General features: G+C 39.2%; 1 protein-coding gene across 1 annotated transcript in view; it reads left to right on the top strand.

Annotated features, from left to right (window-relative positions):
* The first annotated feature begins 10,594 nt into the window (after positions 1 to 10,594).
* LOC138005993 (rhodopsin-like) overlaps positions 10,595 to 14,047 on the top strand; it is an 11,996-nt gene continuing 8,543 nt past the window's right edge. The window contains exons 1-2 of the mRNA XM_068852154.1: positions 10,595 to 10,727; positions 12,825 to 13,480. Of these exons, the coding sequence (XP_068708255.1) occupies positions 12,858 to 13,480 (623 nt within the window). The 5' untranslated portion in view covers positions 10,595 to 10,727; positions 12,825 to 12,857. The remainder of the gene's footprint in view (positions 10,728 to 12,824; positions 13,481 to 14,047) is intronic.

Here is a 14,047-nt window from a genome sequence, read left to right as displayed (position 1 = left end):
GTTTGAGCCACCTGAAGACAACGAAAGTAAAATACAATAGAAGTTAGAGGGTGGTGCTACAGTGCAATAAGCACTGATAAACTCTGCATGTGAATAACAGTTTGTAATGGACATAAAGACGCATGCATATACGGGCACATGTAGGTACGCATAGTTTATTTTTCATACTGAGTACCGTGACAGTATTAATAGGTAGTTGCGTTTTGCAAGAAAATAGTTGTTAAAATATGTGCGTGACAAGCATACTGTCCCAGACAAAAAGAGATATAAGATTGCTAACATAAAATGAGTGTCTCCATTAATAAAGAATACTATTGGAAAATTCACCACCCGACGATGGAATTCCACGTTAAATTCCACGCGTCAAATCAAAATCATCAAATCGAATCCACTGGGAGCTTCTGATATCGGGTTATTTCACCCTGCAGCACAATTCATGAACTCGGGAAAAATATTCGACAGCGCCTGAAAGAAGGACAATGTGCATATCAACTCAACAAATACGCTGAACACTGAACACCACACCTCGGTAGCCAATCAGATGGCGAGAATTCTCCTAGATATGCGACTCAAATCTTAATTAAAGGAAATGCATGATGATACATTTTTGGACTTGTTTCTCTTTTTTGAAAAAGGAATAACAGTGCTGGACGTTCGACCCCTGAGGTCGCCAATGCGACTCGATTTTATTCACTGGCCACTAACTTTTCACCCTTAGTCGCCAAACCGGCCGCTAAGATATTTTTTGTCTGTTATTATTATTTATTTATTTTTTATTCATCGAATGAGTGCAATGAATGTCCAATAGTGGACTATACGTAGTTCACACTTTAACGTATGTAGCCTTTAAAAAACGGTGTTCACGTATCCCTAAGGAAACGCAGACTGAAATCTACATCTTAAATGAACTTCAATCCAGAAGTGACATCCAAGACTTTAAAATACGTTAACAAGCTATAAAATGCAATGACCGCGGTCCGGGTACTTGCGAGTTTAACCGGTATGCCTCGTGTTTATGTAATTGGTTTCAGCTTAAGCTTACGGATCTACCATGATAGCACTTTTTCCATTGACAACGCGTTTTCGAAAACCTCCGTTTCCGAAAACCTCTGTTTATATATAACCGTTTTCGAAAACGCTTTTGAAAGTGGAGACTTTTCAAATGGAGATCTATCGCTCTAAACGGAGGTTTTCGAGTACGCGTGACGTCATAATCTTATGCAGGTTTCACAGTTTCCTGCGCACCAAGTCGAAAACAAATCCTCAGAGTAACAAAAACTTTTCAGACTCTAGTGTGAACGGCTAGCGTGCCAACGCAGATGTATTTCCCGCGGAGAAAAACGGCGGCCGGAAATACGACTGCCTTCGCAGGCTAGTGGCCATGGACGGCCGAATGCGATGTGAAAACGCTAGTGTGGGCGCAGATATTTTTATCCGTTTTCAGGGAGCCGAAGGTTTTCGAAAACAGATTAGTGTGGACGGGCCCTGATAATGTGAGGGAAAAGAAATTGTTTATCACGAAGAATTGTGTTAATAATTTTTTTAAAATAATGTACCACTGTCATAACCACTGTCATAAATGTCGCACATTATTTTAATTCGTAAACGAGCGAATATAAAACTTTATATAGGCGACGTTTCGGTTTCGATCCGATGTTCTCTATATAATTAACATAAGAACAAAGGCTCAAATGTTTTCAAGTGAATGCCTTCGCGCGAATCGAGTCCGTTTGCACGTTGAGAGAAGGGTTTGCAAATTAAAAGCATCTCCAAGGATCAAGAGTATAATAAATATTAATGCGGATATAACGACGTCTGGAACATCGAATTGGTTAGAAATGTTATGATTGATGTATTCAACTTTTTATCCAATTTATTTTCAAGTCAGATCATCCAGCATTTAAAATTTGCAACTATTTTTACCCATTTCTTCTGTCAAGGGCTTTACGCGCTCTGATTTTAAGCTCGGCCTTACTTGGGCTTTAACTCTATACAGCAGTTGTTGAGATCCTTTAGTTGAAACTTAGGACAATATTTTTTTTCGGTTTATGGTAGCCTCTCTTTAGTTGAAATGTATGAAGCCTACAAGGCCGAAATTTATTTTCGATCAAAATACTTGAGCTGGCGACCAAATCGGAAAACTTAAGGCCAGCTGGCCCCTAGGTTTTTTCCTGAAAGTCGAGCACTGACTAATTTTAGTAAAAGTGGCATGATTTGGAAAAACGAGCATAATTAGAGCACAATTTGGGCTAAAATGGGCACTTCTAGCATCATAATATGCGACTTTTAATAGCACAACTTATAAAAGGTTATTCGCTATTGACAGACACAACATTTATGCTATTCGACTGTGATATTCTGTTCGCTTTAGGTTCATAACTTCTCTCAAGTTTCTCCAGACTTTAGCCGTAGATTTACTGAGGTGTTGGCCAAGTATCAAACGGTGAGGCTTTTCAGAGTGTTTTTTAAAATCTATATCGCCTTCCATCAGACTGAGTGTTTTCCTGCAACAACTACTGCTTTTGGTTTCAAAAATGGGAAAAAAGTTGGAAAAAATATAAATTGGCGACTACCCGCTCTTTATAATATACTTGTTTTTCGTGCAGAAGAGAATCTGACGTGTTTTTGCCTCCTCCAGACCAACGTTTAGAATTTGCCCGGGCTTTAAATTTGTGGAAGAGAAAGGAAACGGACCGCTTACTCATTGCTTTAAGTAAAATTCAAACTTTCTGTAGATGCTCATTTGCTGTTTCTAAACATTTTTGGATGCTTTCTTCGCTGAAATGTTCTTTCTTTTAATTTTGTTCTTGAGAAAAAGAAAAAAAGTGCAATTTACAATTTAAAAAGGTACAAAATAAAGGGAGACAAACAATGTAAAATATACCACATTAAACTAAACCCGTAATATTGACTGGGAAAGATCCAATAATTTCACCAAACGATTATGAAAGCATGCTCATTCGTTCCCAGAACTCAGTCTCATTGTTTGTTTCCATGAGGACCAAGAGAAAACGAAGGCACTGATAAAACATAGCCGCACCTCATGTTCTATCAGTTCCTCTGCACAGAAAGGAAAGGAACTTCATATAAGTGTCTAGTCGTTCTAGCGCTGGAGCACTAATTGGGACACTGTAAACTGATCAGAAATTAACGATTGGGACAAATCAAGTCAAATATTGGCGTGATTTACTTCTGTACATGTGTTTGTTAGAAATACAATCGGAAGAGCAATTATATGAAACATTACGTTTCTTTGGGGTCTTCAGACAAATTCCCACTTCTTCTATTCCCGTGATTTGACGTCGTTACACCAATGCGTGGGTTCTGACGAAAATAGCTTATCAAAGATCTATTCCGCCATTCTTCCTCCCACTTGCAAACCACTTTGCGAAGATTCTATCATTTCTTTAAAATTATTCAATTCTTGCAGACAGAAAACATACTGTTCATCGGGAAATTCCAAGAAAGGTTTAGTCCAATGATGCTCTAAGTTGAAGGTTGCAATTATAAACTTGATATTTTCGTTGGTGATAACGGTGCTGGTCATACAGTAAGCTTATCCGACATTGCAGCAGTTCCGTCACTATCATCATTTCGATTCCAGTATGTTTCCCGAAATTTCATCCGTTCCAGTGATGTATCCCACGGGTGTATCCATTCCAAGTACACGTTCAAAGCCCAAAATGGTTGAAACGGATCTAATTTAAAAGTAAAACAAAACAAATGTTGGTTTAAATTGAATGGAAAAAAATGCACTGAATCAGTCAATACAAAACGAAATTAGTTAACAAAATTTCTAGTTGCTATGATTATATTTTTAGGCTATATCTAAAGAGGAAAGTAAACTTACACGAGCACTAGCATTACATTTAACGTGATAGCTTTCATTCTGAACATAAGAAGTTTACATGGCATGGAAACGTCATCATCGATAAAACTTGCAATTTCAAAGACGTCTGACAAGGTAGTCGAAAATGGGTGTGCTTTCTATTCATTTCCACATCGGATTTACCACACCTTGTCGAATCTTTACAATAAATTTGAGAGAATTTTGCGAGTGAAACACGCCATTCTTAATGCGGGATCTTATCATTTGAACAAACAGGGGCCAACCCGTGTTTTCTCAGAAGGGATGTGGCATTCCCGCAGATTTTTCGGGGGAAAATGACATCAGGAAGAACTTTCCGGAAAAAGATTGCAGAAGGGTTGAGATTATGGCTAAAGCTACGGTAATACGAGCAACAAAAACGTCCAACTTGTCTCGCAATTAACATTGCTGCGAAACTAGTCGAAAAGCGAGGTTGCGCGTTTTACATCCCACACACAACCTGTCTCGCAACGCGTTGAAAGTTTCTGCAGCGTGTTGCAGAAAAAAAGAGGTCCGTTCTACTTTCTGCAACAAAATCTCCAAAATGCTGCCCGTTTGACCACTCTAAGGCAACTTGTTTTGCAACAAAATCACTTTTCTGGCGCTCTTGATTTGTCAAGAATGGTGATTAAGTCATACGTGGCTGCAGTACGTTTCCTCTGCCAAGTGGCGACCGCCATCTTTGTTTTCATAGGTTAATTAAGCTTGCGTGACCTCTTAGCTGACCAATCAGAGGCCTGAATTCACGCAACTTTCAACACATCTTTGTTGCCAGACTGGTCGTGAGTGGAATGTAAAACGCGCAACATCGCTTTTCGACTTGTTTCGCAGCATTGTTGCGAGACAAGCTAAGTTGGACGTTTTTGTTGCTCGTATTACCATAGCTTAAAATCGGAGAATGGCAAAATATGAGTTTTGGCATATGATTCTTCCGATTCTCCTATTCTTTAGATTCTCTTTGCACGTTCGATTCTTCGGATGTTCCGATTATTTATACGATTTTTCCGACTGTCTATTTTTATTCTCCGAATCTTCCGATTATACGATTCTCCGATTGTCACGATCGTACCTTCGAAAACAGTTGCGCCCGAACGAACACAGAAATACTTGATTATTACTCGTTCTTAAAGGCCCACCTTCAACCGACAGGCTTTTCGATCGATTGTTTTTGTTATGGAAATTCGTGTTTCTTATCGCAGCGATCTAATTGGATAAATCTCGGATTCGGGTGGAATTTTCATATATGAAAATTGTTCCGAGGCACGCAATGCCTGTCGGTTGAAGGTTGGCCTTTAAAGGATATAGCATCTTAAGGTAAAATTGTAGGTAGGAATCGGAGACTTGAATCGTAAAATAGGTAAAAAACTTAGTGGCAAATCACAGAATAGTACCTTTAAATCGGTGTACACGTACTATTCTACAATTAAGCCATAATCGCACTACTCTCCGCCTATTTTGCCGTTGGTTGATCGTTTGCTTGTGGGTGTCGTGATTTTGAGTTGGCAGAGCAGTTAAATGTGGTAAGTAATAAAAAAATAATTTCAGCCCTTTTTTTCCTTTCGGAAATCACGGTGTTCGGTGCTTTGCCAAGTAAAAATCGAAACCGTGGGTTCGTTCTGTGCACGACTTCAACGCTTTCTCATTCGACAACAAAAACGGAAGCATCGTCTAAAACAGGGACGTAATAAGGAATGAACGTTCACTTTGCATAGTATATTAAACCCCAAAGACAGTTTGCAGTGTGGCGATGCAAATCATAATCGTCAACAGATCACTAAAGTTGTGATTCCTTATGGACTACAGCAATCTTTAGGGCAATTACGCGCTTTTACAAAGAGAGCGATTTTCAAATGCTCACTAGCCCGATTTTTCCCAAGTTTTGGCTTCCCAAATTAACTTCATTTTACTCTAGAGTGACAAAAAAATCTTATTCTGACGTTAAAACCTATGGCTACCCATAAATCATTTGCCAAAAAGAACACGGCTAAGAATTCCTGCCGTCCTTATGAAAACTGCTCGCGTATCAAATTTCAACCTACGTATCGAATTGACGTTCCATTCTTGAGCTCCGTGTATTTTGCTTAATATAAAGATCCAATAAAACACCATTCGCGTTACATCGACTTCGTCGCTATTGCTTGTACTGTGTCCACTGGATAAAATCTACCTGAATTTACGCTTTTCTACTACCCCTGAAACCTACCAAAGATACGCTCAGAAGACTTTAGGCACAAAGGAAAACCCTATTGCGCAACCTTTCCGATTCCCGACGCAGGAAAGAAATAAAACGGAAAATGAAATGCTACTCGTTTTTCGACTGTATTGCCATATGACAACCCAGTAAAAATATTTGGGATAAATTTAAAATAGCTGCAATCAATCTAAGTTGCTCAGACATTCTTTACAATTGAAACTAGCATTATCTTTCATTTATTTTTTTGTTTCGCTCCTTGCGCCCAGATGAATGTTTGTCTTGAAAACACTTTGAAATATTTATGGAAAAGAATCCTAGCAGTACTGATCACTGTCACAACACGTCACTGGTCAACATCTCAAATCCTCTTTTTCTTGTAGAAGTGTTTCGAGCAGTGAACTTTGATGTCTAGACAAAACGAAGACAGTTATTTGAAAAATCAAACTATAAATATGCAAAGCCATGTCTTTATTAAAATATTCATTTCTTTATTCCAGCGATATTTTCCGGTATTTTTCCTCAATTTAAATTTTAACGGATGTTCTTACAACTTGAAAACGTTTCGGACTTTCACAGCACGAAAATATCCAACAGGAAGCTCACCGCATTTATTTATGCCAATCTTCGATATTTTTTGTTTTGTTAGCAGTTTGTGTGTCTGAAGGGACAGATGTCTTTCTAATCCATACCTTAAGATTTTCTTGTTTTAGCGAGTTTTGAAAGCCCAATCACATTCAAATTTAATGATCTGTCTAGTACTTGTCTGTGATCAGATGGCTCTTATACCTCTCTTTTCTCCTCTTTAGAAACTAGGGACCTTACGATAGGACGACGCAAGAGAAAATGAGGGGACAGAGAGGGAGGCTCAAGGCGTTGGCCGGGATATGTTATGTCCACGAAAGTTATTTTTAGACGAGCGGAAGTCTTTGTTCTAGGGGAAGTCTTTCTTCCGAGACGTCCGCATGCAGTCTTGCTTCGCTCTCAGGTTCTTAGTGAAAAGAGAAAATGATGGCGCACGTGGAAGGCTGATGAATATATATTTTGTTTCAAACATCGGACCGAGGTTGGCCTGCATGCGGACGTCTCGGAAGACTTCCGCTCGTCTAAAAATAACTTTCGTGGACATGACATATCCCAAGGGCTGGACCGGGAGCCTCCTTCTCTGTCCCCTCATTTTCTCTTGGACGACGGCGACAGCTACGAAAACGCCACAAAACAGTGGGCTTGATGAACAAAAACAAACGCTCTGCCCGCCCTGCACGTGCGTTTTGCATTTTGCTACATTTCCTCGCCGTCCTTGTCCCGACAACAACGTGAGAACATACGTCTTATCGTATCGGTAGCCATATTGGTAACTCTCACCCGGGAAAACTTTGAGAGTAATTAATTAGGTTTCCTGTTGTAAGTCGTGAGGGTATTCGCAAACACTCTAGGGAGCCCAAGCAGGGACAGCGGCAACATCGACGAATACGCCAATACAGAATACAACTTGGCTTTGTCACAAGAATTTCGCGATTATTCCACTTTGTTCACGTTGTACAAAACGGGCGAACTAACATGTAACGGGACTTTGTACGAACGGTTTCATAGTCACTTTAAAGGTAGAAAATGAACGGTTCATTGTTTTTTGCTCACGTTGCGGCCCAAAAACCAAACTTGGTCACTCACCTTTTTATTTTGTGGAGTACGTCTTGCCACTCTTTTGACCGATGATATTCTTGTTCTGTGACGGCCTCCTTGTTCCTTGAACTCCCAAATACGCAGGCAAGGTTCGCAATTTTTCTCGCTACCAAATTTACAAAATTCCTTTCGTGACACTGAAAAGTTACGGCTTTAAGGACGGTGCCTACTAATTAACGATATTTTTGCCCCGGTGTGTGATTATGCGGGAAATGTAGATCTTAACAAGTGTTATTGAAATCCAAAAAGAAAATTGGGGGTAACCACGCATTTTTCAAAGATAATTGATAAAAAATATTTGTAAAAAGCTTTAAAATACAAAGCAATGTATGGCGTTCTTTCTCAAATTAAAGCTTTTAAGTTTTAATTTGAGAAAAAACGCCATACATAAAAAAAATGCATGGTTACCCCCAATTTTCTTTTTGGATAGCAAAAATGCATGGTTACCCCAATTTTCTTTTTGGATACCGAGAGTACTTACTAAGATCTACTTTCTCTAGATAGTTTTAAACCGCGCAAAAATATCCCTGTATTTGAAGGCATAACCGATAGGAAATCCGAGTATCTCGAGATGCGCAGAACGTATGCGCAATAACAATAGTAGGCACCGTCCTTAATCGACTGGTAACGTTTCTCATAACTCCGAGTCACTATCTCCCCTGAGACATTAGGGAATTTAAGATCTACGACGGCGACGGTCGACGAAAACGTCACCTCAAAAGATAACTTGGCTCTATCGAAAGTCTTTCGCGATTATTCAGTCTAGTTCTCGTCGTACAATGTGGGCAAAGTATCCTAAAAATAAATCGGTACGAGCGGTTTCAAAGTTACAACAGAGAATGAAGGATTCTCTGTTGCATGCTTATGTTGTCGTCAAAACTTCAAATTTGGTGATTTCACGTCGTCGATATGCAGAGGACTGCAAACATACTTGCTAAAATCCGTGCTGCACGTGCTGCACGATTATTTATGCTCTTTTAACCAATGATTATTACTGTTTTGTGGCGTTGTCGTAGTCGTAGCCGTCGTCGTTTCTTAAATTCCCTATTGACAGACGGTGCCCAAGTTGCTGAAGAGATTATGAAATTTAAAGCAAATGCCTAACTAATTCTTTGCGTGTTTGCGAGAAGTCGTTGCGGAAAGTATTGACCGAACTGAACATTGTCTACTTCTCGCAAAGATTGCGAAACTTACCAAAAACTCACGAGAATTGTCAGTTTGACACTTTGACAACTGTCAGAGAGCGTTATAATATAGCATCGAGTCTTAGGGCAAACGTCAGACTGAAATTAACGATTTTTTCCAAAAGTCAAACCGAAACTTGTTTGATTTGTCCTCCTTGCCTTTGGCTACAGACATAGAGAAACTGCTCAAAAGAGAGGAGTCATTTGAATAAGAGAATTTTCATGATTTCATGACAAGCACTTCCCTGTCATTTTCCTTTTCATGAAAGGCGATGCTAAAATCTCTCAATTATCTTATCTTTTTTTATTTTTTATTCAACAGTGCGTAACTTTCGTAGTAACTTTCATGTGCTGCAACAAACTTGCGAGATGAGGTACACAAATAATCGTCAAATGTGACGATACACCAATGTTCTAACTTCATAGCAACAAAAAACAGGTACCTTTTGGGGAGATTCAGTTTTACGATAAGTTCATTTCCACTGTCGGAAAATTGGAAATGTGGTATTCTGCTCTCTATTATTTAAACCTGAAATATGTAGAACGCCCTCTTGTCAACATTTGGCGTGGGCGAAAAGCTAAAAAGTCGCCTTAAATGCGATTTTTTTTTTTTTCGATGTACAAACGAGGAACCGAGATCTTCTCCCTGATGACAAACTTCAACGTCTTTGATCCCTCCATCAGTCTAGCTTACTCCGCTGCTTTTCGTATGAGATAATTTCAGGTACATAGGTAGGCAAACGATTTTTTTTGCTGTTGTGAGTGGCCTGGCTTATGAAAAATTCTGGCGTAAAAATGATTAATGGAAATAGAAGACGGGGGAAAAGAAAGGCAAATTGCTTTTTATGTCGCAGGAAGCTTAGTTAATTTCTTACTCCCATTCCCTTAAGGCAAATGTTAATTGCTCTGTTTTGTTTTTCAATTTTTCTCTCCTTTAACGAAAGACGTTGAAAAAATTTACAACACAGAAGTAACAATTGTTTGACAAACACATGTCGGTGTCTGCTCAAAGATCAGACGACAAAGAACAGTTCTGACGCAACGTTTATCAACACCAGCGTCTCGAACTAGTTCCCTATAACACCCCGGTGGCATAAAATATGTTTTTCGCCTTTTTTTGTTTTTGTCTTTTTTTGGTTTTTGTTTGAAGCGGGCAATTTTCGGTTTGGTTCGTCTACCAAAACAACATTTTTCAAGAGTCTTGTTTAATTTAAAAGTTTGTGTCCTTTGTATCCTTATCCCCAAAGAACTTAAATAAATAAAATAAACTTTAAAAGGTAACAATAACTAATGCTGTCTTAATGTTCGATATAAGCTGTTTTATTCTACTTAAAATCTAAAATCTCTTTTCATTGTGCTAAAAAAGACGGAATCAAAGCCGCTTTTCCATAATTAATTAATTTGACGTTCTCAAGAATTCCCTTTAGTGTACAGTCCTTCAAGTCGTGAGAATTAAATGCAAAACGGCATCAACCTGTAGGACTTTACATGACTTCATATTCTTGAATGGCTTCCTGAAGTTTTGCCCCGGGCTAAACAGGAGGACACGAAAATATTATATTTACCATTGTATCTATGTGTCAGTAACTGGCGAGAACTTAAGCTTCAATTAAAGAAAAACCTCCCACGCGACAGGTGTATCTCACTTTTCCTCTTGACTCACCGACGAAAAAACATGAGCGAGGAGTTTTGATGCTTAGTCCCCTTTGTTTTGATTCGTAGCCACATCTTGTCATTGCAGCTCACATACGTTCGCCCTTGCGCCAGGTCGGCAAGTCAATCAACGGGAAAAGAAATTCAAGTGAGTTTAAAAGTTTTCTTTCGAGTCAATTGACAAAACTAGATAATTGTTCCCCCAAATCATTATGCAACCAGTTCATTTTTTGTCTCTACACTGGATACAAGTAATTCCAGCTTAGAACCTGAAACTGACAACTTAAGCCAGTATCCAGTAATTTTTCACCGTCACCTCTCCCGACTGTCTCCCGGAAAAAGTAGGTTGGAAATCAAGGAGAGTTTCGTTGGAACTCGTTCCTGTTTTCCTTTTACATTTTGGTTTTGAAATTAAAGGAAAAACCCGAACTGCTTAAAAATTCTCAAGTGTAAAGCGTTATGACTTCTTTCCTCATTTCCCAGGTGTTTGAACGAAAGTGGATTCAGCTGTGTAGCCGAAGACACAACATTTAAATAGACTAATTTCCATATATTAAAATTCAGTCCTGAACAAAAGGCATAATCTCGAGGCTCTGGGAAATGAATCTGAGGATTTGTATGAGTTTAATTCCCCACAGCCTTGAGATGATGCCTTTTGTTTAAGACTGAATTTTAATGTACGAAAGTGGGCAATTGGTCAGTCCTTACTCTCACACTTCTCTCAGTGACAAAGGGGTTAGGACAGAGCCTGGACTTAGCCAAGAATTTGCATAAAGATTTGAGTTTATAAAATAATAGGCATAAATACTCAAATACTCAAAGTTTTAGATGAGTGTAGTGCCGCACCTCACGTACACTGGCTTTTTTCTTTTCTTAACGCAAGATCATCGGAGATAACGAAATGTAAAGAAGCCTTAAAAAACAGGTTTAAACTGGGGTCGAATTATTAAAGCTTTTTTGAGTGTCGGTGCTGAACAATGCTTCACTTGTACCACTGCACTCGTCCGCTGTGAGAAAGAAGGTCAATCTTGAATTCATCATATACCCCGTAAGAGATGAAAAGTATGGCTAAAAGTATATGAAATTCGTTGTTTGTGCTATTAAGTTATTCCTTAAATGAGGGAGTTGTTGTTTATTTTTTAATAGGCTAGGTTCGAATTGTGTTGCAACAAAAGAACAGAGTCGAGGTTCAGGGGAAAAATTAGCTTTTGTATTGTTCAAAACAAGGAAACATGCAAATTATTCCCCTGAACCTCGACTCTGTTCTTTTCTTGCTACACATTTCAAACCTAGGTTATTCTTGTGGATTCATGCCCATTTGGAGACCCAACACGTGCAAGGAAGTGCTTGCAGCTGCTGGGTTAGAGAATAATCTGTGTTGATACTCTGTTCCCTAAGGGAAGGTGACTTGACACGGTGGTTGATTGCATGAATGATTGTTCCTACACGGCCTGAGCGAATGCATAGTATTTTATCACCATCTCTTAAAACGCATTAGGAGATACTACTCTTAATTAGCATTTGCCATACAACTTCTTGCTTGATTTTGCTGAGCATTTTAAGGTTGTACTAAATAACCTCCTTTTCTTGGGTTGCAAACTTCGGTCCCAACTGACCCGCGCACGGTGAACATTAATTTCATCACCTCATCGCTGCTCTTTAATCAAAGGAATATTGGGAGAAGACAGCTCGCCACGCAAAACTTTCACTCAAGGGAGGGAAAGCACTCGCCTCCTTCAATGTGACCTGAGTTCGATTCCAAGACTTGGCTTCACATGTGGGTCGAGTTTGCTGGTTCTCTACTCTGCTCCGCGAGCCTGTTTTCCTCACTTTTTTGGTTTTTGAAGACCATTTTATATTTGGTTTACACCTTCATTCCAAACTGGTGGCCACTTTGGTACTGGATTGTTTTATAATTACCCCTATTGCCTCGTTCTTAAACTAAAACTTCTGGTATTAAACCTTGAACGAAGCAACAAGGGCTAATTTCCAAGAAAGCAAAATAATACTAAATGGTGGCCATTTTGGAATAAGGTGTATATGTAACGTTGATTTGATTTGGTTTCTGTATACAGGGTATTCAATTACAGTTAGTGCTCTGAGGCTCGCACTTAATACAATTGACACTTGAATTATCATTAGCTTGCATGAAGGGGCGCTTATCTACTCACTGTATACGAGCAGTGAACATTTTGAACTTTTTACCTGTTTTCTCGTCAGTATTTTTATTTTATCATTATTTCAGAACAAAACGCAATCACTGGCAACCGACTCCAATATGAAAGAATTTATCAACCAAAGTGACCAGGCAGCACTTCTTGTCAACAACGGCGGTTACTATGCCTACGGTTTCGTCATGTTCTTCATCCTGACAGTCGGTTTTATTGGAAACGTCATGACACTGGTTGTGTTATATCAACATGAACATCGCAGGCGAACCATGACTCCCCTCATGCTTAACCTCGCGCTCGCGGATATTTTTATCATCGTGTTTGGGTATCCTGTGGCAATGCAAGCCAATCTACGTGGAATGCTTCTTGAGAGCTCTCACTGCAGTTGGGGAGGATTCGTAAACGGCGCAGTGGGAATTTCATCGATTTTTACTTTGACCGAAATGAGCGTCGTATCCTACTATGGACTGAAACGAGTGAATAGCAGTTCTAGACAGTCAGCTTCCCAAGTCGCCTGTTTAATGGGAGTGGCATGGATATATGGTGTTCTGTGTATGTTACCTCCATTGCTGGGTTGGAATCGGTTCGTTCTTTCCGCTTCGAAAATAAGCTGCTGTCCAGACTGGTCAGGCAAATCTGCTTCGGATACAGCATATAACCTTTTGCTTGTTTTCTTTGGATTTTTCGGGCCTCTTACGGCAATGATAATTTGCTACTACAAAATTTATAGGTAATGATAGTGATCGTTTTTCTAGGGATGATCCTAGTTTGCTTGTACAGTGTTCCTTGTTCCTCACTTTCCCATGCTAAATGCATGCTTACTTTCCTAACCACCACTTAGCACGCTCCAAAATATATATATTTCATACCATCGTTCCGCAAAAGGCAGCATTTTATTAATCAAAGGAGCAGATAAATCCTGAGTCTTAATTTTTTTTAATCTCACAGAAGTCAAATATACAAAAAATACAAAATACAGTATATGTTTTAAGGCCTGGTTAAACTAGGAAACCATGATTGTTGCGGAAACATTGTTTCTTGTTATGTTTCCCGAGGTGGCTAAATTAGCGGGAAACAAACAAAATGTTTTGCTGCCCCGGCGGCTAAACGAGGAAACATTGTTTCCGAAAACAAATGAGCTACCCATCCGTTTAATGATAAACTGACTTCCGAAGAAGTCTGGGGAAGATGTTTACATTTTCTCGTCCCAGGGCTACACGCAGTGCACGTAAATGTATTAAAACATGGCATTCAACCAGCAAAAAGCCAAAAAATTAGCTACTTTGGGTATGATAAT

Source organism: Montipora foliosa, chromosome 6 (genome assembly GCF_036669935.1).
Source record: "Montipora foliosa isolate CH-2021 chromosome 6, ASM3666993v2, whole genome shotgun sequence".
NCBI lineage: Eukaryota > Metazoa > Cnidaria > Anthozoa > Scleractinia > Acroporidae > Montipora > Montipora foliosa.
Note: the sequence above shows the minus strand (reverse complement) of the source record. Positions and strands in the feature narration are given on the sequence as shown.